Below are 27,322 nucleotides of genomic sequence, written 5' to 3' on the forward strand. Positions count from 1 at the left end.
TGTCTGTCTCTGATCTCAGAGTCAGGTCTGCCACCCCCCAACTCACCCCCCTCCACCCCCCCTACAGCCAATCACGTCAGCGCTCAGCCTTGCAGAAAACATAGAAACACAGTCTGATTTCTTCCTCACTCTCTTGTCTCACCCACTCTGACTCCCTCCCGCTCTATAGTGCTCATCTCCCACTTGCCTCTCTTTTCTTGGCTCCTCTGCTCACTGCCTCCCCCCACCCCCCCTTCATCACCTCTCCTATCCCCTCCTTTCTCTTCCTCACAGCCCTCCCTCCTCCTCTTCCTCTCTTAATCCACATCTTTCCTCAGTGTCTGCTCACTCCCTCTCTCTTCCCCTCTGTCACACCCACCTCCTCCTCCTCCTCCTCTTCAGCTCTCTTGTTGTGCAACCCGTTTTTAAACAGCTCAGCCTTTGTGCTTTTTTGTCTGTTGCCATTTCAGCCAGGGCTGCAGTCTTTACTCATTTTCCTCCAATCAGGGACACCATGTGACTCTCTGCATGAGAGGGCACAGTCCCTTCCCCCCCCTTCTCTCCCCCTCTTGCTCCCTTTCCCCTTCTCCCCATCCTCCCTTCTTTCCTCCCCTCATCCAGCCAGCCAGCCAACATACGCTAGCAATCAGAGGAGTCAAAGAGAAAGAGGGGGGGGGGGGGGAGCAGGGAAGGAAGGATGAAGGTATATACACACTGCAGAGTGAAAATGGTGTGCAGGCGGGAGGTGGGGAGGCTCGCACTGTAAGGTCTGGGTAGGTCAACGAAGAGTCTGATTGACCTCAAAACATCTGCAGCTTCAGAGCTGACTGTACAATAACTTCATTTTGTGAAGTTATTCCCACTCAGTCAGCCTCTGTGTTTATATGTCACCTACATGGGGGCACATGCTGTGTGCGTGGACACACACTCAAACCCAGAGCCCACACAAGAAGGGGGAGGAACCTTCTGTGTTGAACACGGCTGTGGAATGTAAACAAGGGCGAAGGAAAGCGACTAAAGAAAGATTCTATCATTTTATGTGTTATCACAGTGAGCCCACACAGCCCCTCTCAAACATCTATCATTCGTTTTAAACAAATAAAGACACTAAAGGCACTAACTTGGCAGAAAGTGTGCAAATTAACCAGCATGGTTGAAGGGTCAAGCTTCAGGTTCATCTGGAGTCAAACATGAATGAATGGAGATATTGTTCCATATTTGGAAGCAGTATTTACATTGGGCTTCGGTTACCCAAAAGTGTATCTGTAGGTGAAGTTTTATCATTCACACACACTGTTAAAGGTCACCAAATGTGAATGAGAGAGAACGACAATCTTCTCCTGAAACGATGCTTGTGATGTCTCCCCTTTGGTTCTAGTTTTTCTAAATATGTGTTTACATTTGGAGAGAAAGAGTCTGAAAATCTCCTGAATTTTGCAACAGTTTATCTGACAATAAGAGCAGATGCATGTCATGAACTTATCCAGTGAAGTGAAAATAAAGAGAAGTGGGGAGAAAGCAGGCAAGCAACAAAGAAAGGGAAACACCACAGAGAGCAGTATAAGAGCAACAGCGTGCAAGAGCGCAGTCATATGTCTTTTTTGGAAATTTCCATGACCATGTTGATTAAGTATGCAATCTGACCGCAAGATAGCTACGGCCCGGTCCTAAACAAATGCTCCCGCCTCTGCTGTGCAGGCTTGTTTAACGGCTGAGGTGGCAGCGTTTGCCTTTGTAGCATGGCGCACTGCACAGAGATTGAAAACTCATATGCAAACAGACACACATGAAAAGTGATGTGTCTATGCTGTTAAACTCGTGCACAATATCTTCAAATCTTTATCCAGAAGAGAACTTGTCCTTGTGTGGTTGGATCACAGTGCAAGCTCTTTCCTACACTATGCACCTTGAGCATCACTTTTAATTGTACAAACAGGATAAGCAGCTATCACTTCTCAGTCTACTCCACCTAAACCTTCAACCTCCCAAATACTCTGTGAGCTTAAGTGTTTCCAAACAGCAACAGAAACACTGGGCCAGCTAGTTTTCAATCTTTCTCATCACTAAAGTTGACACTGGCACCGAAGGAAAAATGATCCTGGATGATTGGTTGGATAAATTTCCTTATCCACATGCGCGCTGTTTGAGGGCTAACCAATGTGGCCACTGTGGCCTGAGAGGAAGGAAGAGGGAGAGGAGGCCACCTCAGGGTGATGCAGCACCCTTCTCACAGAGCAACTCATATACAACTCTGCCACACTTATGTCATCCTCTCCTGCTGCTTAATATTACACAACTGTGGAATCGGAGTACATCTATCATGCTTATGAATACTTTCCCATCCACAGAATTATATTTCATGTCCTACATCCTTTCAGGAGTGCTACATAAATCGCTGTAACACTTAATAATATATTGCCTAAGGCTCAGCAGATCAAGGTTTATTTCGAGACCTTTATGCCTCTTCTCTTGTTCTTCCCTCCTCTGTCTGATTAGAGTCAATAAAATAAGAGGAATAATCTGTTAGCTCAACAGTGAAGCACAGCTTCTGTTTACCACATGTCTCACTCCCTTCGGTATGGTGGCGCATATGATGGATATTACTCCTGCGATGTGACTGTCTGTGCCTGAGCAGCTAGCTGAGAAGCAGCTGTGGTTAAACTTCAGGTGTTTTGTGATGATTCTGCAAACTGAATTCAAATAGAGTTAATACTTCAGCTCCATCCCGAAGGAAGAAAAGTGGAGGTAAATGCAACATTACAAAACCAAATACAGTGAAAAAACAGCTTTCATATGTAAAGACAAGATTATTATCTGCCTCCTTGCATCTCGTGTGCACTCACTGACCTCCCATTGACCTAAGGGAAAGTCTTGTTTGATGGACGGTGTCTTCCTGTTATAATTGCATGTCATGCTTGAAGAAAACAACAAAAGAGCAAAATCATGAAGGATACTAAATCACATTACGGCCAAACAAACGTAGCGATGTTGCATTTCCATGCTGGCATCCGTAATTGGATCTGCCTCTGCACCTGTATTAGAGGTGTCTGACCGCATCTTCCCCATCGACCTCTTCACATGTCCTAAGTGACACAGTCCTGCATGTGCTGTGAAACATCAAACATTCATTAATAGCTCTTACGTGGGAATAGGTTCAGAATCAATCATGCAAGCCTTTGATCCGTGTCAGTGAGCTTTACACTATGTCACACTTTGATTCTTCGTTATCTTCTCTTTTCTACCATCTCCACCTGAGAGGGCAGTCAGTTTTGGATTTTTTTTTTAAAAGAAATCACAAGCAGCAGAAGCAACAAGAACTGCTGGAGAAAGAGAAGAAGTTGAATAAGAGGAACCATAGCAACAACTTATGCCAACAAAGATCTGCGCAGAGAACAACACGATCAAAGAAAAAAGCTACTCAGTTGCACAGCTGAAGGTAAAAGTCCGATTGAAACCAGACAACATGTTGATCATTCTGTTCCAGCATTTTCTTCTGCTCTTCATCTCCTAAGCCTTCACAGAGGGCAACCTCCCATGAGCCTTTGCAAACAGAGCCCCAGGGCCCCGGGGCACCTTTTTCTCATCTCTCTGCCCCAGTCACGCCACAGCAGCCGCTGCACTCACCAATAAAAATACAACAACCTCCAGAAAGAAGTCTGCAGCTGGCAGCAGCAGGGTTGTTGTTAACGGCAACCATCACCACGGCAGCTACTTACCAGGACACGCGCAGCCGCCCACGGACATCTTCTCACATGTCTGGTGTGAATCCGATCAGAATGATGGAGGTGGCTCTGTTATTCCTGCTCTCTCCTCTTTCTCACCAGTCAGTGCTGCTGCCACTAAGGCTGCTCACATGAGCGTCTGTTATCCCCACGGTTCACACACACACACACTTGTACACACACAGAGAAACACACACCAAGAGAGAGCAAAGAGAGAGGAGGTTGGGGGGGTGGAGAGTGACGAGGGAGGAGGAAAAGAGAGAGAAAGAGGGGAAGAAGAGGTAAAAAAAAAAAAAAAAAGAGCACACACACACACAAAGGATCAGATTCTCTGAGTTGTAGCTGTACACTGTAAACGAGTGTGTGTCAGAGTGAGTGTGCTGTAGAGTGAGGAGAAATCTGCTCCAGCCTCTGCTCTGCCCTCACCCTCATCAGCCCTGCAAATTACAGCTCAGGTGGGAGGAGAGAGGGAGTAAGAGGAAGAGAAAGGGAGGGAACGAGAGGCTGAATGCTCGAGTGTGTGTGCCACAGCAAGGGAGGGAGGGAGAAAGAGAGTGGACTGTCAAAGTGACCTGAGAGGCAGATTTGAGAGAATAACAACCATGTGATTTGGGTCCTTTTCCCCCCTTTAAATATGTAGAGGCTGTTTTTCACCACTGCTGCGACAATGACACACACACACACACACACAAATGCACACAAAATGATCCTCAGGAAATCTGGCTTTGTGTGTGTGTGTGTGTGTGTGTGTGTGTGTGTGTGTGCGTTGCAGCCGTCTGAGTGGCTTGTTACCATCCTGAAAAGGTCTGCTACATGGCAGGAAGGCCAGGGGGAGGGAAGGGGGTGAGGAAAAAAGGGGAGGCGGAGGAGAATAGAGGTGGGGGCATCTGACGTGCCTCCTCTCATCTCTCTCTGTCTCACCCATCCACTCTCGCTTCGTTAGTCTTCCCGTCTGCAGTATGTCACACAGTGTTGCTCTCTTGCTTCACTCATCTTGCTGTCTCCTCAGCCATTTATCTCTCCCACCTCCTCCCCTCCTCCCTCACTGTACCTCTCCTCCTTTATTACTCTTTCTTCCGTTCCACCTTTCCCTCCCACTGTCTCCATCTTCCTCTAATCTTTCCACCATCACTATGTCATTTGTCTTTCCCTGGAAGATGCTCAAGTTTGTGCATGTATGTGCACAGCTGCAAGGCCCAGTTTGATGCAAAACTAGAAGTATTCATAGTTTGTAGACCCCTGCCAAGTCATTCTAGGCTTTGTTTTTGTCGAGGATTTTGGGAATTATTCTGAAGTTAAAAGCTCTAATGGCAAAATTCTTCATATTTTACCAAAGAAAATAATCCTTTCCAATATTCCTGGACCAGGTGGTGATCCAGATCATCCCCCAAAATAAAGACTAATCACTTGTTCCTAATTCCATTTCTGAGATTTCCTGGAAAATGAATAAAAAAAACATCCATAACTTTTTGTTATGTTGCAAACAGACAGACAGACAAACCAACATTGCAGAATACATGTCATCCACCTGAGGACCTTGGTGAAGGTAATATGGAAAACTCACTGCTTCAAGCACATGTCACATTGTGGTGTGCTAATCTTGTTCTGCACTTTGAGGAGAGGTTTACAATTATGGACTTAAAAAATCTCTGTTCCAGACTAATCCATAACTACAACTGTGTTTTATTCCACAGTAGAAAATTGTCCTCGACAAACACAACGTTTACCTCCGAAAATTATTAAACAAGATTAAACACTATTTCTATTAATCGCCTGTCATGCAGTAGTGTCAGCATTCAGGTTTAAAATCAAGACAACAAATGTGTACGGCGCTGCTATTGTTTGATGTACAGGGATGCATGAAGTCTAAAATATGGGATTAATAGAGCAAGAGAGAGAGTGAGTAGGAGTCCAAGCATGTTAAAGTTCAAAGGGACTCGGACTAATCAAGGCGCTCTCCAGATGCTGCACAGTTTCTAAACCTGGCTTTGACCCAGAAGAATTACCACAAGAGATTAAATGCCGTTTTATATATTTTAAAAAAAATCATAACTGGCTAAAATGCACACAAAATGTACAGACCTGAAAACTTGTCAAGTACACGGCTCAACATCATACCAATTCGCCGTCAGCAAAACTGTCATTTGTTTTGGGTGGTGAGGTAGTAGGTCAACTGGAAGATGTCTCTTTCTAACAAACTGACAGAGAGGGTTTTGCCACCTGCTGTAGTGGAGTCGGATGTAATTCTATCAATACATCAATTCTCCTCCTGTGTTTCATACTGGAACAAGAACAGTGGTATAATTAAAAGCTCTAATCAAGCTATAATTTGCATTTAAAGACATTGCATCTGGAATTTCCCCACTGTGGGACTAATAAAGGCTTATCTTATCTCATCCGCTTTAAGGATTGCAATCCTAAATCTTTGTAAGTGACAGCAGAATTTGAAGAATCTTGAGTTAGACTAATATAAAAAGTTGTTGATAGTTAGTAGACATATGTATCCTCAACCCTTCCTCTTCATTATGAGTGAAAGTTAACAGTGTATGTTGCTTGAATGTTTCATGGAGCAAGATGTCACAGATAAACATCATCCTGCAGCAGTTAAGATGTAAAGTAGCAAAGAGCATGCAGGATGTTTTAATATTAGACCAAGCTCTGAAACTACAAAGTATTTTGTCATTTGTTAGCCTGCTTAGATATAAAACACGCTATTAAATATACTCACAATCAGAATTTTAAAGGTTTTCTTTTCATTGCTTTAAGCTCTGTCACTAAAACATTGTTAATGTTATCAGTAACAGCTATGTTTGTCTATGACAAACTAGGAAAAAGGTTTGTTGAACTTCAGCTTAAATTTAAATATTATGATTAAAAATGACCTAAACCATATTTTACCAAATAACAAACCTTCTAGACTACCTGTGTTACGGTTTATATTCTGTTTTTAACCCTAATTGACAGAGCAGCTTTAAAGTAACATTTCTGCAGCTTCACAAAGTTAAGTTATGCCGAAAGACAAAAGTAAATTGTTTTTTCTTCCCAAATCCCATTTTATCTTCATAATGACTTAAGCTGCAGATTAAATACATTTCAGCCCCTTCTGTGTTTTTTCCTGTTAACATTTAGCTGATCAGCAAAACTTGTGGTGCAGATAGAAAATCTTTTTGTGTTTTTTTTTTTTTTTTAACTTTTTAAAATGTAACTTTACTTTGTTTACTTGGAAAAGACACAAAGGTAGCTCTATAAAGTAGGCCCACAGCTAAGCATTGAAGGCTCTATATGTTAAAATTAGAAAAAATCTACGTACATTGATTATATTTTATTGCTAAAGTGTAAAAATCAATCCCATCCTTTGACCAATGCAGGAGGACACTGGAGGGTGGAGACAGCCAAGCTTGTGCACCAGCATGTGCAACAAAATTTCACAAACTATTAAAGATCTTTCAGGACAGAAGAAAACCTGAGAGTGACAGCGAGAAACCTTTGTTTTGATTTCCTTGTAAAGGACAAAAGATTTAAAGTATCTAAGATTTATTCTCTCTTATTTTGCTCTCCTGCATCAATAAACATTGACTTACTTTTGCAACAAGTTTGTCAAATAGACATCAGCTGACAACAAGCTCCCAGCACAACATAAACTTCAGCACAAGCGAAATTCAAGCACAAAAAAATCTATAATTTGGAATTAAAGTAATTTAAAGCAAGTAAATGAAACTCTAAGAGTGTTGTGTTTAATTTACTGATGATCAAAAACAGCTTATAGTGAAGCAGTAATATCAAAGTAATTACCTCATCAATCAACACGTCAGTCTGGTTTTTACTGATGTTCACACACACACACACACACACACACACACACACACACACACACACACACACACACACACACACACACACACACACAACTATCTGTGGACTGTAAGGATGTTGATAGTAGGCTTTGTAAGTTGTAAGATAGTAAGTTTTGAAACTACCACTCTGCACAAAGCCTGTACAAACTGTGCTTTTTCAGGGATTCACAACCTTTACATAAGTAATGACCCAAATTTCAACCAAAACACTTTACCTCTTCAGGATAAACACTTTACAGTTCACACGTATATACATGTCTAAGACGGAAAACAGACAGAAAGTGTGCATAGTTCTCCTGAAAATGACATCTACTGTTTCTTTTTACATGAAAATAGAAACACAAGTCTGCATAGATCGCCTCCTCCACAAATTAGTCCTTCCGCTATGTTTTTAAGACACTTGCTCTTTGTCCCCCCTCCCTGTCTTCTTCACCCTCTGTTTCATTAGACAGTATCTCATTTTGAGGAGGAGAGCGTTAAGCCAATCAGTGAGGGGAAGAAAGAGCAGAAGAAGGAGGGAGACATGAGAGAAGAAAGACAGCGAGACGGCAGAGATGGAGTGAGTGAGAGAGAGGTGGAAGGAAACACAGGAAAGAGAGAGCGATGGATAGAAGGAGAGAGGGAGAAAGGGAGAATAAATAGCTCTGGCGCACTCGTCCCCCATTACCCCGGGAGGGCACTGTCGCCATGGCAATGTGGCAGAAAAAGGATAGCACAGGCATGATGAGCCTCTACATACACACTCATTTTTATAAATGAAACTTGTGGTACACAAATACATTTGCTCTCTTCAGCAGTTCCATCGAAACAACTTCATGCAGTCGGATAAATGTGTGTGCAAAGCATCCTAACACCTTTCCATAAAATCTGTTATATACAAGCACGCACACATGACCGGTCAGCAGCCAGTCAAAGCCTACGTAACACAGACAAATAACAGATTCAAAGAGGCGCAAAACACAAATGGAAAAGGAAAAAGGTTTTGGAGAGGAAAATAAGAAAGGAGAACAAGAAAGCAATTTTTGGAGCTAATCATGTATCAAAGCTGCCTGCTGTGATGCCTTGCAACAGAATAAGCTGGGCTACTGAGAGGAATTCAACTTCTCTCTTTTCTCCCTGATTGTTTTAAACATTTATTGATAAAAACAAAAGAATCTAATCCTTTGTGTGTGTGTGTGTGTGTGTGTGTGTGTGTGTGTGTGTGTGTGTGTGTGTGTGTGTGTGTGTGTGTGTGTGTGTGCGCGCCTTTAGGAGTTATTGCAACCCCCCAATCCGATTTTGACGTCTTGAGGACACAGAGCAAATTCAACAGTTGCTCAAAATGGCTTTTGAGTCCACTTGTGGAATCTGAAACTCATTTTTGCTCCAGTGCAATCCTTAATAACTACTGAGCTCTTTAGCTACCATCACTGGCTGAATTTATCGTTTGCTGCACAGCAGGTTGCGTACAGCAGGTCTATCATGTATTTCTGCAGCAGCTGAGCTCAAAACTGTCAAAACAAAAGGTGACAAAGCTTCAGAAGCTCCATAAAGCCAAGTAGAACAAATCCACGTTGTCCACATGTTTGTTTGATGTATGTCACATTACTGTTCTCATACTATTTGTTTAAATGTCATTTGAAATATTTGGTATCCTTCTGGCTTTCCAAAAAAGTTCATGTTTTGTCTTTTTGGGAAGTAGTTATATATAGATCACTTATGCATGTGTGTACATATATATGTTAAAACTGTTGAAAGCGCTGACAGTGCAGTTATTACTTTAATACAACTCCTCTGTATTTTATGTCAGCTTGAATTATTTGAGGAATGGTTTTCACTGATTAAAAACAATATTCTTTATCAGTCAGATTCCAGCTTTGTCGTAGAGGTTTACAGATCACCTTTGCAGCATGGTGCTTTATCACAGACCATTGTTTTAAATTTCCACCATAAATTTGAACTTAAATTGGGATCCAGACCATCTGCTCTTCATGCCATTAGGTTGATTTGTCTTCCTGAAGGACAGTTTGGAGATACGTTTCTCTGTAGCAATATCCATTATAATCCTGAAAAATGACCTCAGTGCCATCCTTTGATGGATGGAATGAGAAAAAAAGTCCAAAATTTCTCTGCCTGCCTTTGCGATTACTGTAGAGGTAATGACCGCCGTACTGACCCCGTATCGTTAATGTGGAAATTTGCTGATTTTCTTCATGCAGCCAAACAAAAGTCTTGGCATCATCTCCCTGTCTGATTTGTTCTTCATCCATCCATAAACAGTCCACGGCTGATTCGCTTCACTGTCAACTCGTTTTCTTCTGTTTCGTGTTACAATTATTGACATTTAGCTTTGTTTTCTGTGTAAATCCCATTTCTTTCAGGTGATATCTTACAGATCACCCACACATATTGACTTGCTCCTGTCTCTTTGCTCATCATGTCTTTGAGTTTTCAATCCTGACACTTTGAAGTCTTGCCCAGGCTACCTGTATGTTTCCCCTTTAAACCTTCTCATGTTGCATGTGCTTGCTCCAACATCTTTTACCTTCTTTTTTCTCTTATTATATTGGACTTATTTGCATATTTAGATTTGTCTAAGTATTTTTGTTAGAACTCCAAAATATCAAGTTGTTTCCATAATTGTTTATTTTGTTTAAAAATGGTCCCTTTTTTGTAAGATTTTAGGGATATTTTACTAAACCAGACTAGTTTTGTACCATGTCTATTTTTTTCTATAGCAGGTGACAAAGGCTGAGGATTTGCTTGTTTTTTACCAGGCTCTGTTAGAGGAAAAGAAACATGAAAAATTCTCACTTACATGTAATTTCTACCACTGCTGGGCCTCTACAATATGTGTCATGTTCACAATCTACAAATACTGTGTTGTAGAGACTTGATCTAATTGATCCTGAGGATGCAAAATTAATTTAATGGCAACACATCCAAGATTGGCCAAAACATTTTAGACGTATTAGTCTGCTTTAATTTGTCACACAGTAACAAGACTTTTCTAAATCTTCATGATGTGTCTACAACCCCTGTGACATTACAGGAGGCACAAAGTTCAGTTTCCAAACCATTACTGTTGACGTGATTGCTGCAATCTAGCCTCCAAATTAGCCTCTAAAGAAACTTGTCTAAAGAATGGTGGTCCTCAGAGTAAAGCAAATCACCCAAAGTCAGTAGACTGGAGGTAGAAGTGCCACTTTCATGCCTTGTTGCTGCACAGTTATCAAGAAAAGTTGCTTGGAAGGCAAATCTTGTGGTTAATTAGCTTAAGAAATCGCTTGTGCATCTAGCCTGAGGGCAAAGCAGAGAATGGCAGAGGCTGTTCTGGGCATTCTGTAAACTCTTATGTAAGGAAGAATATGCATCCTGTTTCAGATACATTATTGATGGAGGCTTCTGTTACCACGTTGAGTATGTTTGTTTGCACATATGTACGCAGGAACGTCTACACTTGTAAGTCACTACCTCTTTCTGGTTCCTTTCTCACCTCTGCTGTTTTGAAGAAGGGTTGCTCTCATCAGGCGGAGATCTTGTCATTATTTCTCTTCCCCCTTTCCACTTCCATGCTCTTTTGTTCTTTGCTCAACCCCTTGCGTTTTCTGTATTCTTGTAAGACCCCTTCCTTTTCTTCCTTCTATCTCTCTTAGGCCTTCATTTCTTACAAACAGATGTTCTCTGAGCCTTGTGGGAGGGCATTCCTCCTCTCTGCTATGAAAGCAAAAGGAAAGTAAAAAAAAAAAAGAAAGAAAGAAAATCAAACAAGGACGAAGGCTACACAACTCCCTAACTGTGCAGTCTCAGAGGATGGCCTGCGAATCCTACATTTCCCCTGGTGTCAAGTTAAAGATCAGAGTGCTTTTGACTTTTTATAACTCACTGCTCACAGTGTTACACAATATTTGAAAGGTCGTGGAAGTGCATACACAAAAGTCTGCATGACTAAGCAGCGAAGATGCCCGGAGACCATATAGAAAAACACTCACGAATGCAGCCAAGTGTGAGTGAGACAGAGAAAAGAAAGCATTTACCTGACTCCTTACACCTTGTGGGTTCTTTAAAAATTCAAACATGCCAAAAGGGCACCGCGGGAGTCCTTGCACAGGTCAAGAGTGAGAAAGTGATGAGCAGCACAGAAAAGAAGAGGCATGACAGGAAAATTAGCAGAGGGCGGTTGTCTGACTTGTTTTACGCTCTTTTCTTCCCCCCACAAGATGGAGAGTAAAGTCTGGCACTCTGTGGAGCTTAACAGAACTGAGTGGGTGAATTTTACATTTGCTGTGGAAAAAATGGGACAGTTGATGTAGAGTATGTTGAATGTGTTTGTGTGTGTGGGGGCCATTTACTGACATGGTGGTTGCACGCTGGATGCTGCAGTAAGGTGACCCACTTACACAACCCCCCCCCCAACCTACCCATCGCCAATGCACTGACATACAGTCTTATGCATGCCAGTGCACACTCCTGAACACACAGCACCTTACCCGCTGGAGACTGGAGGAGGCTTTGGCCCCGTTTCAGGTGGTAATGTGTTTCAAGAGCACAGGAAGACGAGGCAAGAGGAGGATGTGTGTGGCGGGGATGTAAAGAGATGTAACAACTAAACAGAGGAAGACATCAAATTATGAGAAAGAAAGTAGTAAAAAAAGAGGAAAAGATGAGCATATATGACGGCAGGGTAGTACAAAACAAATTTTTTTTAAAATGTGGGATTTTTTTCTTATAGAGTTTGTCTTTGAGAATATTTTTACATCCATACTAATATAGAGAAGCGACTGATTCCTTCGTGACATTCAGAGGAAAGGTCAACTCCTTGCTGTTACGCAGAAGATAACAGCCCAGACACATCTACAGAAAATAACAACAACACAAGATAAAATTAGAAAGGTGATCAACTCCAGTTTAGCATCATTATATGAATATCTTATTTAGGTGTGAATGTATGTAGCTGGCAGGGAGCTTAGAGATTCCCAAATGTTAACACACACACACACACACACACACACACACACACACACACACACACACACACACACACAACTATACGATTAACAGAACAAGGTGAACAAGGAGTTGAAGTCTGCTAAATGGTGGGAAATACTGCCATCTAGTGGAATAAAGATGTAACTGCAGGTTTATCTGTTTTTACTATCTAGACCAGGGCTGGCAGGTTTACCATGTTTCCCTGCTCCAACACATCTGGCTAAAACTAAATGGATCCAACAGCCTATTAAGTTCTGCACAGTGATTCATTCATTTGAATATTGTTATTGATTAATCTATTTTTAAAAAGTTTGATGTATTGATTTGTCCATGAAAACTGTTAGCTTAAACTATACAGTATATGTGAAGGGATTTTCTTGTTGGAGCCCTGACAGGAAAGTCTGGGACTGTTCTTTTTTTTTTTTTTTAATGTTACTCACTTCTTACTAAAGCATTATTTACAATACAAATGAAGAATAGCTCAGATACTGTTGTCTTATGTGGTTCTTATGGAGCTTTAGCTTGGAGACTTGAAGACTTGGAGACAGGAAGTTCTTTGCTGCACTACAAACCAAAGCGTTACCAAGAAGAAGAAAAACAATGAAGAAATAAGTTTTGATAAATGCAAGATCAAGATTTTGCAGGAAAGACCAAAATCAGGAAAAGAGCCATTTGCTGAGTTCTGAAGACTTAAAACTGAGAGTTGAAAGAATCAGAATATCTTTTTTATGTAGTTTATAAACTATATTGGATGTAACCGATCCTCAGACACTGATTCTTGGTTTAAAGACAAACTGGAATCAGGTCAGACCAGAGGGATAGAGTTGTAAAAATCTCGTCTTTACATACATCACAGGTTTTAATTACCACAGATCAGATCCATCTTACAGACAACATAAAATTATCATTTGTGTGGTAGCAAAGTGTTGAGCAGCACCTCTTGCGTTTATTAGTCACTACAGAGGATGACTCATACAGCACCTTATCAACAGAAAAAACAGGGAACACAATAAATGTACTTTATTATGTACTAGCATAAAATCTAATATATAAATACTTTCTGATACCTTGATACAGTCAGATTTACTGTATATAAAGAGTAAACAAGAATAATCTGCCAGGAATATATGTCCTTTCAAGTCAGGGCAATTAGTAATGCTCATGTTAAGGAGACGAAGATTATGTGCACAAGCTAACCAGGAAAATCAATATTCTCGTTTCTGCGCATACAGATGCTCTGTACTGGTGATGGTGCCGACAGCTGGAGGCAAACACATCCAACTTTGAGACACATCTGTGCTGTGTCTAAAATGTTATGATGCTGATGTTTACTACTTGCACTGATCACATTTTTCAAAACAATACACTATAGATTGGTAAATCATATAAATATGTTTCAGTGTGCAGACACTGTCAGTTAAGTTAGGGGACATTACTGACAGAAAGAAAGCTAGTTAGGAGAGTGATCAATGCAGTTTTGATCCAAACACAGCAGAACATGTTCTGCAAAGAAGAGATTTTATTTTTTTTAAAAATAGCCAAATTTTACTGGTTCCCTGGTAAATCCCAAAAATAATCTAAAATACTTCAATTCCTATATTATTGCCCTAATAACCAAACTCGCCATACCTTAAAAATCTCATCTAACATCTTAACTTTTAGACAACAGGCTTACATTGACTCAGAAAAAGTCAGTGGTGGGTAGGGGTAGACCTTTCAGGTATCAGGCTCCTCTTTAATAGAAGCCGCTTTCACTTTGGGTTTGGGAAATAGAGAGAGCCCTTCCATCTTATAGTTATTGTTGGCTTGAGTGACCTTCCTTCATCATGAGTTTAGTATTGTTCATGGTGAACAACAGGAATTAATTATATATCCTGCATTAATTCTTATAATAGAGGCTAATAAATGATGCACTAGGGACTGATCATGTCTATGATTAAAACTCTCACTGTAAAGTCTTCCGATTCTTAATATTTTTTGTTCGTGTGAACAAACAGGGAAAAAAAAAAATCAAGTTATATCTTAATATAAATGTAGTTAGGTTACAAGGAGAATTTTATCTAAGAGGCTCTGACCTTGATCTATCATCTTCTTACATGTTGCGTTTTATGTTAAAGCATTGTATAATTTACAAATTTAGGAGTGTGCATGTTCTCCGCCGTATGCATGGGTTCTCTCTGGGTACTCCAGCTTCCTCCCACCATCCAAAGACATGGGTTAATTGGTTACTCTAAATTGCCCATAAGAGTGAGTGTGTGCGTGAGTGGTTGTTTGTCTCTGTGTGTGGCCCTGCGATGGACTGGTGAGCTGTCCAGGGTGTACCCTGCCTGTCGCCCAAAGCCAGTTGGGATAGGCTCCAGCTTCCCCACGACCCTGAATTGGATTAAGCGGTTCAGAAAATGAATGAATATTTACAAATTTAGGCCTATATTTAAACATATTAAGTAATTAAATTACCATCCACTGACTATGAATGTTTGACCTTACATTCGCTTTTATATTCTAAAAAATAATGCATAGAGCAGGCTACTTTGACAAAAATAAAAAGTATTCAATGCATGTCCAAAAAAGTGCATAATGTACTGCCTATATAAGACACTGGGTGTCTTTTAGCTACAAGTAACAATGATTAAAAGAGTTCAAATCTGCAATGAAAAATATTTTTAAAAAATGTTTAAGTATTTGATGCTGGCTCCTGTAAAATAAGACTAATGTGGTTGTCTTTCCTTTCTAGGCATGAACTGCTTCAGTCGCTTTCCACTTGTACCTGCATTGTGATCAACTTTAAAAAGTCTTTATAAACTTTAAAAAGTCTTCATAAACTTAAAAAAAAAAGTATTTATAGACTTTAAAAAGTCTTTATAAATTTTTAGAAAATCTTTATTAACTTTAAAAAGTATTTCTAGACTTTAAAAAGTCTTTATAAACTTTTGCTGTCGTGTCTTGGTGGCAGAATCAAACTCTTGACTTGTTTGTCAGGATGAAAGCCAGAACCAATGCAGAACTTGGGATGTTTTTGTAATTGACCTGGGATCGGATATTTTACCCGCCTTTGCGCTGTTTGTAATGAAACAGCTGTTTCCAATCTGATCTCAGATCGGCGTCCTCTCCACGCGGGGACCACGTGGTCCATCCGGCCTGCTAGTGGACCATGTGGAGGAGCAAGATGGCGGCGCGGTGGAGAAGGAAAGATGGCCATTTAAATACCGGCAACAGCAAATTTATGGTCTGCAACATCCCCAATGAGGTACCGCCTTTCTTAGTTTATGCTATTTGACATCAAATGAACCATACAGGTAGGTTTTTCTGTGTCGTTTAGGGCGTGTTCCGCTGGCCCGCGAGGCCACATGCGCGCACAGCGACACGTGGCTTAAACCGACTCGTAGTACTACTAAGGTGGTGACCACGGAGCTGATCGATTAAGCTGACCTTAAGCCACAGCTAAACGAAAAAACACTTTAAGCCAATACGTGGTCATAATTGCAACTATATGATCAGATTGAGGTAATTAAATTTGTGCACGCGCACATTGGAGCTGACAGGATACCGGTACACTTTCTGTACTGGGACGACGTTTTGCGGTGGGACTGCACCATTTGCTCTGTTTGGCTTCAGGATTTCCCATGTAATGCTCCTGCCTCGGATATTTGAGGCCCAGTCCCACGTTGGGGAAAAATGTGAACATCTCTCATCATATGGGTTACTTTTATTTCATAAGGTCCAGAAGCATTCAGCTTTTCACTTCCCCAGAAATGTTTTGCAGATGTTAGACAAGTGTCAAGGCATGCATCCATTTTTAGACTGAATTAACTTTTTAAAGCTATAATTTTCTCTTGTCAATTAATCTTTTATTTGTATAGCTCCAGTTCACAATTAATTAATCTCTAAGCAGTTTGATGGAAACTGTCCAGTTCAATACCAGTAAATTTAGCGAAGTTATAATCAAACTAAATCTAATGCACAATATGAGCCACATTAGTCTCATTAAAAGTAATTGAGTCCACATGTGCCATTCCTTAAAAAAAAAAAAAAAAAAAAAAAAAAAAACTAGAAATACTTGGAGAGCACATAACTCCCTCAAACAATTGATTTTTTTTTTTTTTGTGCGAGTGATTGTGCTCATTATTTTGTAGTTATAAGATCTAAAGGCAAAATTCTCTCAGTAGTAATGAATGTGGTCAGAAATTCCTGGATCCACACTGTAATCTAGAGAAATCAAATAACTTGTTCCGTACTCTTTTTTTTTTTTTTTTTTTCTCCCCCTTCTAATTTTGTGAAAATTTTTATCCAAATCTCTTAACTTTTTTAGTTGCTGCAGAATAAGGAAGGGCGGGCATTTGACTGGACAGGTTGGGATGATGGAGCAGGAACAGGGGCATTAACAAGCACCATAACTATGAGGCAGCGATAACTGTGGAGAAAGGAGGGGAAAAAAGAACAACAAGTTACTGAAATGACCAAGTCTGTGTATTTATGTTAAGAGTAAAGAGACAAATGGAAGCAATTGCTCAGAGCATCATGGCACGTCCCCAGCTGTCAAAGCCTACAGCAGCATAAGTAAAGGGGCGGCTGAGGGTCACTTAGTCCTAACTACAAGCTTTATCTAAGGGGAAAGTTTGAAGCCTAATCTTAAAGGTAGATGGGGTGTTTTGTCTTCCCGAACCCAAGCTTGGAGCCAGTTCCACAGGAAGGTGCATAATGACTGAAGGTTCTGCCGATCATTTTACTTTTTAGAGACTCTAGGAACCACAAGTAAACCTGAAGTCTCAGAGTGAAGGAAAATATGGAATTAAGAGATCTTTAAGAGCCAATAGAGAGTGGTCATGAAGAGCGTTATGTAGGAGCAGAAAGTTTAAGTCTGTCCCTCATAAAACTTGGAGCTCATGAAGAAGAGCTAAAAGCTGAAAAAATATCTCTGCAGCTAGATTCCTGATGAGGAATAGATGAGGACCTGCTGTTCAGTCTTGAAATAACAAAAGCATTGATTGGTTTTCTGCATCATCCTTGGTCTTAGTTCAGTGGCAACAACGTAGATAATTATTAAACTTTATCTTGATTTAAAACAAAGTGTTGATGTTCAGCTGTTAGAAATGAGATTTTCTAAGATCATAGTCATTTGGGAAATATTCTGTCAGTTTATGAAAGAAAAGTTGTTGGGTCTGTTCTTTCTAGGAGCTTTACTTTGATGTTTTATCATCTTGTTGAATGCGATTCTAATTTCCATGTGTTTCCAATGTGTTTACTTGATTTTCACTACGAACCATGAAGTGAAGCTCAAGTTTGCTTTGCTGGCCTTTTTGTTAACTTGGGTTTGCTTTAGACATCCTTAGAAGAGGCAGCTCATCCTGTTTATGCTTTGCTACTTTCCAGCTCATTGTGTGACTCGGCCTCTGGTGGAAAAAGATCTGATCGATGTGTGATTTAAAATCTATGTAACACTGGATGCGTGGCATGACAGTTTTTTTTTTGTTTGTTTGTTTTTGTGTCTGCAGCTGGTCCTGAGCAGAAGTGAAATGGAAGATGTGGACATGGATGCACAGTCTTGTGTGGATCACTCCATCTTGGCCATTTTTGAGGAACCTTCCATTGCATCTAAGGTCAGAGTGCAAGCAATCTGATATGAAGGGTTGAATCAATGTTTGTCATATTGGGGGAAAAAATCCCTCAAATGTAGCAGAGGTTTTGTTGTAGATTAAGCTAGACCCACACACACAAGGATTTTCTACATGTGAAATGGTAGAGACCCTACACATGAAAATGGGGGGGGGGAAATCAGGCTTTGAACGGTTTTGATGGTACTGTGTGGCACGTTCCAATAATCTCGGCACAGGACAAGACACAGTTTGATTTAGAATCTAGTCCTCTGAACCAGAAATCTTGCTTGATCAACCATGATTTAATATAAATGAAGAAGAAACATCAACAACCTGAAAACACATCAGGCGTTTGCCTTGCTCAGTTGGAAAAGGGAAAAATTGGGACAAAAACAGCTTTAGTGTGTACCCAGCTTTGAGTCTCTAAATGAACACATTTCTGATGCAGTTTGATAGGAAAGTTGGTACATTTGTATTCTACTTCTCTTATTTTAGAGCAAAAATGTTGTGGAGGAAGAAAGTGAGAATCTGTTGTCTGCCTTGACTGAGATGCTGGACAGCGTGGAGGATGATGATGGCGCTTCCTCTCCCTTTGACACCTTGCCAGACTGTGAGCTCCTTGGCCACTCGGAGCACAGGAACAGCACCATGGTGGGTAGAAACCATTACTCAGAACTCCTTTTCTGTTCAGTGGCACTATTTACCTCTACTTCAGTGAAGTGACTGGTCGACATATTTAAGCCATTTCATATGAACTCAGATTTAAAATAAAAAAAACCCAAACACCTTGGAAAATCTCCGTCAGTGTTTAGAAGATTAAGTTTCTTAGGAAACTACTGTATAAAAAATAACTCGCTCACCAAACTCCCTTCCCTTCCACCTTCCACATATATTTTTGTCTCCCAAACTTGACAGTACTTTTTTTTTTCAGATGATTAAATTTGAATCAAAGTTAGAATTGCTTAAAGTTGGAGGACAACTCAGTTCTTCTTCCCTAAAAGTTGCAAAACTTGTAGTTAGATATATTAAATGTTTGTAAGGCCAAGTCATGGTTTTTGCGGTGGAAATGAATGACTGGTGCTGACATTAATTCCAGCTACAGTTCAGGTTTTTCTAAGTTGGCACGTTTAACAGAAGAAAACCTGGTCAGTCACGTTTTATCTGATGACTAATCAGGGTCTGGAAAACGTGAAATCTCCTTGCGCAGCTTCCTCCTCAAACAGGCTTTTCTTGTGCTGAAAAAACTGGAGTTGCATCCAGTAACTGTTTTCATCAACCGGACCCGTTTCTCTTCCATAAAAACCCAGGTCGACACGAGGTAGTCATGCTCCAACTCTGCCTCTGGCAGACGTGTTTGTTCAGGCTTACAGTGAGAGGCTTCAGTCTACACATGTCTGCAGCCAAATTACACTTTTTTGTATCAGAAGCTTCCCAGTTTCTCCATCTATTTTAGTTTTAGTTGTGTACGACCAATCACATTTTGCAGGATGTGGTTGTATGCACGTTGACAGAAGGTGTCAAAAACTCTGAGGTTACTAAAGCTTAGTTTAGCTCAGCTGCATTCAAATAGTTTGCTGTTTGTACTCTGTATGTAGGATTTTTTGTGCAAATTCACTCAGAATTTAAACTTAAATAGATATATTTAAACAAGTGCAGACAGAAAAACAGACAGTAAAGCAGTATAAAAGAACAGTGAATAATAAGAAATAAACAACTCCTCCCTCAACCTAGGCATATTTCACATTTCCCCATTCTGATTGTCAACATGCAGAGATAATATGTTGGACCAGGGGTGTCCAGCTCTGGTCCTTGATGGCCACAATTCTACAGACCGTCCAGGTGATCCTGATACAACACACCTAACTTAAATGAGTCATTGTGCAGAATATCATAGGCTGTTGAAACTAATAGAATTCAGGTGTGTTGAAGCAAAGACGCGCAGAACCTGCAGGGCAGTGGCCCTTTACAACCAACTCTGGACTCCCTGCAGTCATGCAGAACGTTGCTTTTAATGCAGAAAATAATTCAAGAAATTACATTTTAAAAAGTTGAAAATATGAGCTTTTTTTGTTTTAGCCTTTCAGATTTTTTGCATCCAAAGCAGATCTGCAAATGGAACAATAAGTCTCAGTTTAGATGTTTGTTACCTAAGATCTTCTCCAGAAGCTCGAAGCCCGGCTATTTTTCTGCATTTGATGGCTTGTCAGATCAGGAGTTAGATGAAAATGTCATCGTCAGTAGGAGTCGGATTTGAAAGAAGAAAGCAACATTTGAAACTATATTTTCATTTTACTGCCTCTTCAGGAGCTTTCAACTTCTCCAAGACTTCGACCACGGCCCAAACCACCATGTGTAACACTCAAAGCCAGAACTGATGGGGAAAATGACTGGGAGCGCAAAGAAGAGAAAAAAGTTTCGCCACCAGTGTTTAAAAAGCAAAAACGGGTGTTTTGCTCAAAACCTAAGAAAGCAGAGCCTGAAGTCGATGTTTTCACTTCAAACTCTCTCGTCAGCCTGGTGAAGCTCATGCACTCCTACTGTCTGAAGCTGCACATGGACGATGGTGGTGAAATAAGGAAACGTCACTCTTTATTCTCTCAGGAAGAGGTGTGGCGGTTTGAGCAACCAAATGAGGAGAGCGATGAAGAGGTAAACGTTGTATCTGATGACGAGGCCCCTGTGACAGAGACAAAGCAGGTGGATGGTTTAGATGGGAAAAGAGAAAATGGCCAACTCCTGAAAAGCGTGTTGCTGAATGGAAACTCATCCAGAGCTGCTCCACCCAGAGAGAAGAAGAGAGTGAGCTTTGGTCCAGTTCAAGTGGCTTTGTTTGATGAATCAGTGGAAAAAAGATTGAATATAAATTGTGTTACTGGGGTGCACATATGTGGAAATGAGTCGATTCCTCTGAAGAGCACAGAAACACTTGAAAATCCAGCATGTTCAGCACTTGACCCCCCGACACAATCCTCTGAAAGAGATGAGACTGAGGTGCAACAAGAGAAGGTTAAAGGTGGGACAAGGGCCAAATCACTTAGTCTCCAACAGTACAGGCAACTTCGACAGACGAGACAACCCCTGGTGGAGAAACGGGGGAACTACACCACCAAGTGGCCCTCTGTTTCTCAGCCCCCCAAAGAGCTGACCCCCATTCTCTGCTTTCAGGAACAGAAAAATAACATCTGTAGTCTAAACGCCACACAGCTTCTTCCGGCCCTCCAAAAACCCGATAACAAGACCCATCATTCCTCTTTGCTGCACACCACTAACCTCCCTGAGGTCAAACAAGCCACTCATCTACAGCGTAGTGGATTAAAGTGCCCAAAAACTGAATCCAAAGTTGTTTCATCTGCCACTCCACTGCTGGGTTCTACAGCTAACAAAGACGTTATGTCTAAGAGCAAGAAAAGCCCCACAAAGAAATCAAAACTTCTGAGTAGTGATCCCCCAAATCCTGTCCTCCTCCCACTGCCAGTTCCTCAGACACCCACTGCAAACCTCCCATCAGAGTCTGGAGTGGAGGCGGTTGGAACTGAAGAAACCAGAGATGAGTCCTCAGCTGCAGCGCCTCTGGAACAAGCGCTCTCATCAGAATCAAAGGCTCCCGTGTCGTCTCCAAACAAGGACTGTGACCAGAACAATGCAGAGTTTACAGAAGGAAGTCCAGATGTTTCCTCTCCGTCTCCTTCACAAACTATATCAGCCTCAGAGTCCAGAAGACCAAAGTCTCCTCAGTCACAGAGTCCACACTCAGGGAGACCTTTAGTGTCACCGGACCCCTCCTTTCCATCTCCTCTCAGCCAGCCTCTGCCACCTGCGGATGCTCACCTGCCACTGAAAGAAGAGTTGCCTGATTCCACCTGTTCATCAGAGGCAACGTCTCAAATCGGCCCTAGAGTGGAGTGTGAAGCCGTCAAATCAGGTAAACTGTGAAGACGCAGTGTTGAATGTGATATGAATTCATTTTAATGGTTTGGAAAAAATGTATTGACATAAAATTCTGTACCAGTGTAGGAGCATTCAAGCTACAGTTTAGTGATTATAAAAATATCCGTGCCCAGTGTTTCCCATACGAGAAGTGTTGCACGCCATTAACAAATTCAACTAATGATGTTTTTAAGCTAAAAATGTCAATTTAATAAGACCAATAAATCACATTTGCCTTTCATAATTTATATCCTTACTGGCATGTCGTTCAACTCGTAAACTCTAAAGCAACTAATCAGTAGCTACCGTTTCCTTCTCTAGATTCCACATGAAATAAGCTTGTTGGATGAGCTGGAAGTTTACCTTAACTGTGGGCTTTACTAAAATTTAAGTAGGCCACACCCCCATCGCCAAACTGTGCATGCTATGTTCAATTAATGCAAATATGTGTGAAGGCGGTAATGCAGATTAAGTAAAGAAATTTCTATTTTCCATGTTTTTTTTATTTATTTATTTTTTTAAATTTTATTTTGGCATTTGAGGTGTGACGATAACAATATAGCTGTGTTAGTCCACCACGGCTGAATCGGCTGAGAGCCTGAATCCAAATTTTTAAAAAGCTTGGACTAGGCAGGTTCAGAAATAAATGAAACAAAACATTTTGTTCAGTTTAACAGGAAAAAACATCATCCAGCTCTTTGTTGCTAAACGTGTTTAACAGGAATGAGGGTGTTGTGGTTTTAAGGGTTACAGAGCGTGCTTGTAAAACCCATTGTTTGATTTAAAGCATCTTCCCGGTAACACTGGTTTAATAAGATAAAGGATACTTGAAGATTTGGGGGTATCTGCTAATGAGATATTTTCAATATTAAAAAGGTTAATAAGTTAAATTGAACAACGAAAACAGCAGAAAATTCCTCATTTTTTTTAATTTAATGTATTTATTTCCAACTTGCTTTTTTCCTTCTCTGTCAGGGATTGAAGCCTCCGATCTGACCAGCTTGCTGGAGCAGTTTGAGGAAACACAAGGTGAGTGAACAAGTTGAGTCTGTGAGCTTAGGAGTTTCTTTCAGAGACAAGTATTCAGAGAAAAGTCAGTTAATGACAAAAATGGATGCATAAATAAAAATAGTTAAACTTTCTACTTTGGAAGAAAAGTATAATAAAACTAGCAACATGACGCATTAATGTAATCTCAGGTCAGCCACGTAACTGCTTTATGTTGTCGCATTATGCTCATTTATGCTCCCTTTATTCAGCCTACCAGTCAAAAGTTTGGACACACTTTTCCATTCAAACTGTGTATGCAACAATGTAGATGTTACAATGGCATGGTGGTTACAGTACATCCACCAGAGGGCAGATCTGACGTCAGTATCGAGCAAAAGTAAACATGGGGCAGTAGAACAAGATAATGTCTCAGAAAGGCAGATTAAAAAAGAGGAACCACCGTAGATTATACTGGTCTGTGTGGCCATAAATGTGCATGAATGGGTCTAGAAAACGAATTAAAACGTCCCCTAAACGAATCATAACTTCTAAGGCTGTAAAACACCAACGTGACGGCAGCAATCTATCAGGTCTACTCACAGACAAACCAGCAGGCAGTCTGTCGCTCAGTGAACTGAGCTGCACAAACTGTATTATTAAACTGAGTTATTTTGAACTTGTGTAGCATTGATGAATAAATGTAAACTACCCATCTGTTTGTCTTAATTTGTCAACATTTTATTTTAAAAAGTCATGTATTTCAATGTTGATTTTATTTAGAAGTAAATGTAAAATACCCTGAAAGTTCAGTGACTAAAGGATCAAATCGATCAGTGACGTATTAACGTGCATTTATCATTTTATCTGTGACACAGTTGTTTGACCAGCCGAGGTTATTTAAATGTGCTATATGAATAAATTTGAATTGAATTTTTTTTTTTTTTTTTTTTTTTTAAAACATCCAGCCATCGAGGACGGAGTGAATGAGAACAAACCCAAACTCATCTGTGCTGCTTCTCCTCCGAGCGTTCAAACACATGGACATTTGGACAGATGTGAGCCTGCAGGACCAGAATCACTGCCATCACCTGCTGTGGAACCACCTGAACATTTGATGTGGGAGTCTGTGGACGTCCCAGAGCCCCTCTGCACTGAAATTATCCTGAGCACTCAGCCTGCAAGACGAAAAAAGCTTCAATCCAAGGCCATTCAGCTGATTGACCCTCGACCCTTACCATTCAAGAAGACTCACATCATCCCATCAGAGTCAACTGTTACTCATGTCCCCCCTCATATTTATTCACATATATCCACAGATCATGATTACTGTGCGCCAGTGGACCATTCTGTTGCAAGCGCTGCTCAGCCGATCAACACCAAGTCCTCTTTGCTCAGAGAAACTGCTGCCGAGCTGCAGCTCCCTGTTCAGCAGTCAAGCTCTGCAGGAGGAGAGCAAAGTGACGCCACAGATGGACAAACGTCTGTGCTGGAGCATCACTCAGAAACATCCAGGATCGAGTCAGAAGCAGACATGTCCTCAGAAAAAGCCTTGCAGTTTTCAGAGCTGACTGCTGCTGAGGGAAACCAGAACAGTGCAGCCCCATGCAGTCTTCCTACACCTCCACCCAGCCCTCCTGCTAGAGGGAGGGACAAGACGAGACTTGGAAGATCTCGACGGCCTGACTCCAGCTCTAGCTCTAGCTCCCGCTCCTCCTCCTCATCTTCCTCCTCACGTTCTGCCTCTAGGTCTCCAAAAAGACTGAGGTATCATCGCCTTTCTCTTCAGTTTGTGTCTTAACCATTTTCTGCACAATCTTAATCTGATTTTTCTTTTTTTATTTTGACTTTCAGAATACATCGCAGGCGCTCAGAGAGCAGTTCCTGTTCATCGTCTCCTTCTCGCATTTCCCACTCTCCTCCTCGGCGCTACAGGCTTTCTTACTCCAGATCAAGATACAGCAGGTCCCGATCTTGTTCCCGCTCCAGATCCCGGTCACCCTCCCCACAGATAAACCGTCAGCGATGGAGAGAAGTTTGCAGGTTAGTTTTTTTTTCCTGATTATGTTACTATAATATATTATTGGAATCATCTCTTGAAGAGTGATGTTTTTCTGTTGCCTTGTCAATGTTGCTCCTGCAGCAGCAGGGAGGCCAGAAGGCTCAGGAGGGAGCACGAGATGAGGATTCAAAAACTCAAAGCCATAGTGAGAAAGCTTTATAGCATTCCAGCTGAAATATAGATGTTTTCTCTTCTCAAGCTTTTGTAATCATATTCCATCCTTTCATGCAGGATGAGCGTAGGGTTGTCTATGTTGGTCGCATCCGCAGAACAATGACAAACGATGAGCTGAGAGAACGATTCTCCCAATTTGGAGAGGTGGAGTGTGTGTCACTTCACTTCAGAGATCAAGGGTGAGTTTTCCCAGTTGCAATCTTTTTTATTTTAAGTTAACAATTATTTCTTCATCAATCTTAAAATCTGCCATTTCTCTTTCTCACAGTGACCACTATGGCTTTGTCACGTTCTACAACATGGAGGATGCTTTTGCAGCCATCGATAATGGCGGCAAGCTTCGGCGGTCTGATGAGCTGCCGTTTGACATCTGCTTTGGTGGGCGAAGGCAGTTCTGTAATTCAGACTACGCGGATCTAGGTGAGAGCAAAAGCACGTCACTGAAAGGCAAACCTCTCAGACTGCAAGGATCTCCTGTTTGTAAAATCACAGTTTTGTCCTTAGAAAGACAGAAATAACTTTTTGTTTTGTTGAGATCAAGCTGTTAGATTTAAAAACAGATTCAATAATTTAAAGCCCCAGTTTGTGAGAATTACTCCATCTAAGGTTACGCTAATTGCATGCAAACAACCAATTAGTGCTCTCTGGTGCTTCGTGACTGAAGCATGTGATTACCGCTATGGAAGCCATGTAATGTTACAAACTAGAAAATGTCAGCATCTCGCACAAGTTGGAGCGTCCTGCCGGGTGATGAGGAACAGAACGATACATAATTCTGTTTTGTTATTGATGCCGATAAGTTTCACATATTTGGTACCAAGCTTTTGTTAGTAGCTAATGTCATCATGTGACTAGAGGGAGGACATCAACCCCCTCTCCCCTTGACTAATCAGCTGAAATAAATGACAAAGCACTTGGAAAAACTTGGAAAATACAACTGAAAGAAGCACGTGGTCGCCTGCTGGTATGACTTCTTTAAAGAGTAACAGCAACTGAAAACTGTAACAACGGAGCATTTCCTCTGTAGGCATTATGCATGAATACATAACATCAAGGCCATAATACCTTTTAAATAACTTCCCATGATTGAATTATGTGATTTTATGAAATAACAGTTGCAGTCTTGCAAAGGCATTACTTATGCAGTCTTTGGAACATTAAAGAGGAGCTTTGATTTGCTTCCTGCAAACAATATTGAGCTTGTAAATGTTCTCACTCCTGCAGATGCAAACAGAGACGCAAACCTGTCCCCCTCAGGAAGCAGGTTCGGAGAGCTGGACTTTGATTCGCTGCTGAAACAGGCCCAGAGAGGACTGAAGAGGTAGCTGGGCCATGCAGAACGGTGGAAACAAAATCATGCAAATGACAACTCCCATTGACCTCGGAGCATCATGCTCATGCTAATGTAGCAAATTCTGTTTGTTTTTTGTGTTGGCTTTAAGATACTGCATATTCATGCGTTTATTGATTTTTACACTTTATATAAACAAAGATTTCGCACTATTGTAAGCATGAAGTTTGAGTTATAAATTGTAAAATATGTAGCGTTATTAAATATAACAAGATTTCTGTTGCGCCACTTACCTCTAATGCTGAAAAGATATCGAAAATGAAAAATTAAATTTCTTCTGCATTCCAGAGAATTATAAACATCTTTCTATCTTTCCTTATTAAAACAAAGATTGCATATTACTAACTGTTTGTGGTTTACTTTCTGTTCAAAGATCTCTTCATGCAGAAATTTTACCTTTCTTAAAATGTAAGAATGGCTATATTTAATGCCATTGTTTTTATTTTAGTTGGAAAAAAGTATCCCTACAAATTTTTAGATTTTGAAAGTGCTTATGGTACCAAAAGAAAGAATGCTTTCCAAAGATTAAACTTATTTTAAAAGCATTATGTTGCATTCAAGGTAAGCTAATAAGAAAAGAGTGCTGCATCAGGGTGCAGGCATTACATATTCCTGACTACTTCAGTTTCTTTGTAAAATGTGACCAAAGAATTGTTGGCACATTCTCAATCACCTGAATCTAAGTCTTGCACCTTAAGCATGGT

The 27,322-nt window shown here is 40.8% G+C and overlaps 2 protein-coding genes across 3 annotated transcripts in view; one reads left to right on the plus strand and one right to left on the minus strand.

The window, feature by feature from the left end:
• The window catches only part of ldb1b (LIM-domain binding 1b), a 29,116-nt gene extending 17,750 nt beyond the window's left edge, over positions 1–11,366 (minus strand). The window contains exon 1 of the mRNA XM_079264775.1: positions 11,031–11,366. Coding sequence (XP_079120901.1) covers positions 11,031–11,061 — 31 coding nt within the window. The 5' untranslated portion in view covers positions 11,062–11,366. The remainder of the gene's footprint in view (positions 1–11,030) is intronic.
• A 4,318-nt stretch (positions 11,367–15,684) lies between these two features.
• LOC306771887 (uncharacterized protein) lies at positions 15,685–26,942 on the plus strand. 2 transcript variants are annotated; one of them, XM_079261209.1, is made up of 11 exons: positions 15,685–15,770; positions 18,016–18,120; positions 18,613–18,768; positions 20,422–22,039; positions 23,020–23,073; positions 24,000–24,798; positions 24,886–25,074; positions 25,175–25,238; positions 25,325–25,446; positions 25,536–25,687; positions 26,492–26,942. In XM_079261209.1, exons 1-11 carry the CDS (start codon positions 15,690–15,692, stop codon positions 26,590–26,592), a joined length of 3,441 nt encoding a protein of 1,146 aa, XP_079117335.1. In that variant the 5' UTR covers positions 15,685–15,689; the 3' UTR covers positions 26,593–26,942. The 2 variants fall into 2 exon arrangements, with proteins under 2 accessions (XP_079117335.1, XP_079117336.1); XM_079261210.1 differs by having other exon boundaries at positions 25,178–25,238.
• The last annotated feature ends 380 nt before the right edge of the window (positions 26,943–27,322 follow it).

This window comes from Telmatherina bonti, assembly GCF_933228915.1.
Source record: "Telmatherina bonti genome assembly, chromosome: 3".
Lineage (NCBI taxonomy): Eukaryota > Metazoa > Chordata > Actinopteri > Atheriniformes > Telmatherinidae > Telmatherina > Telmatherina bonti.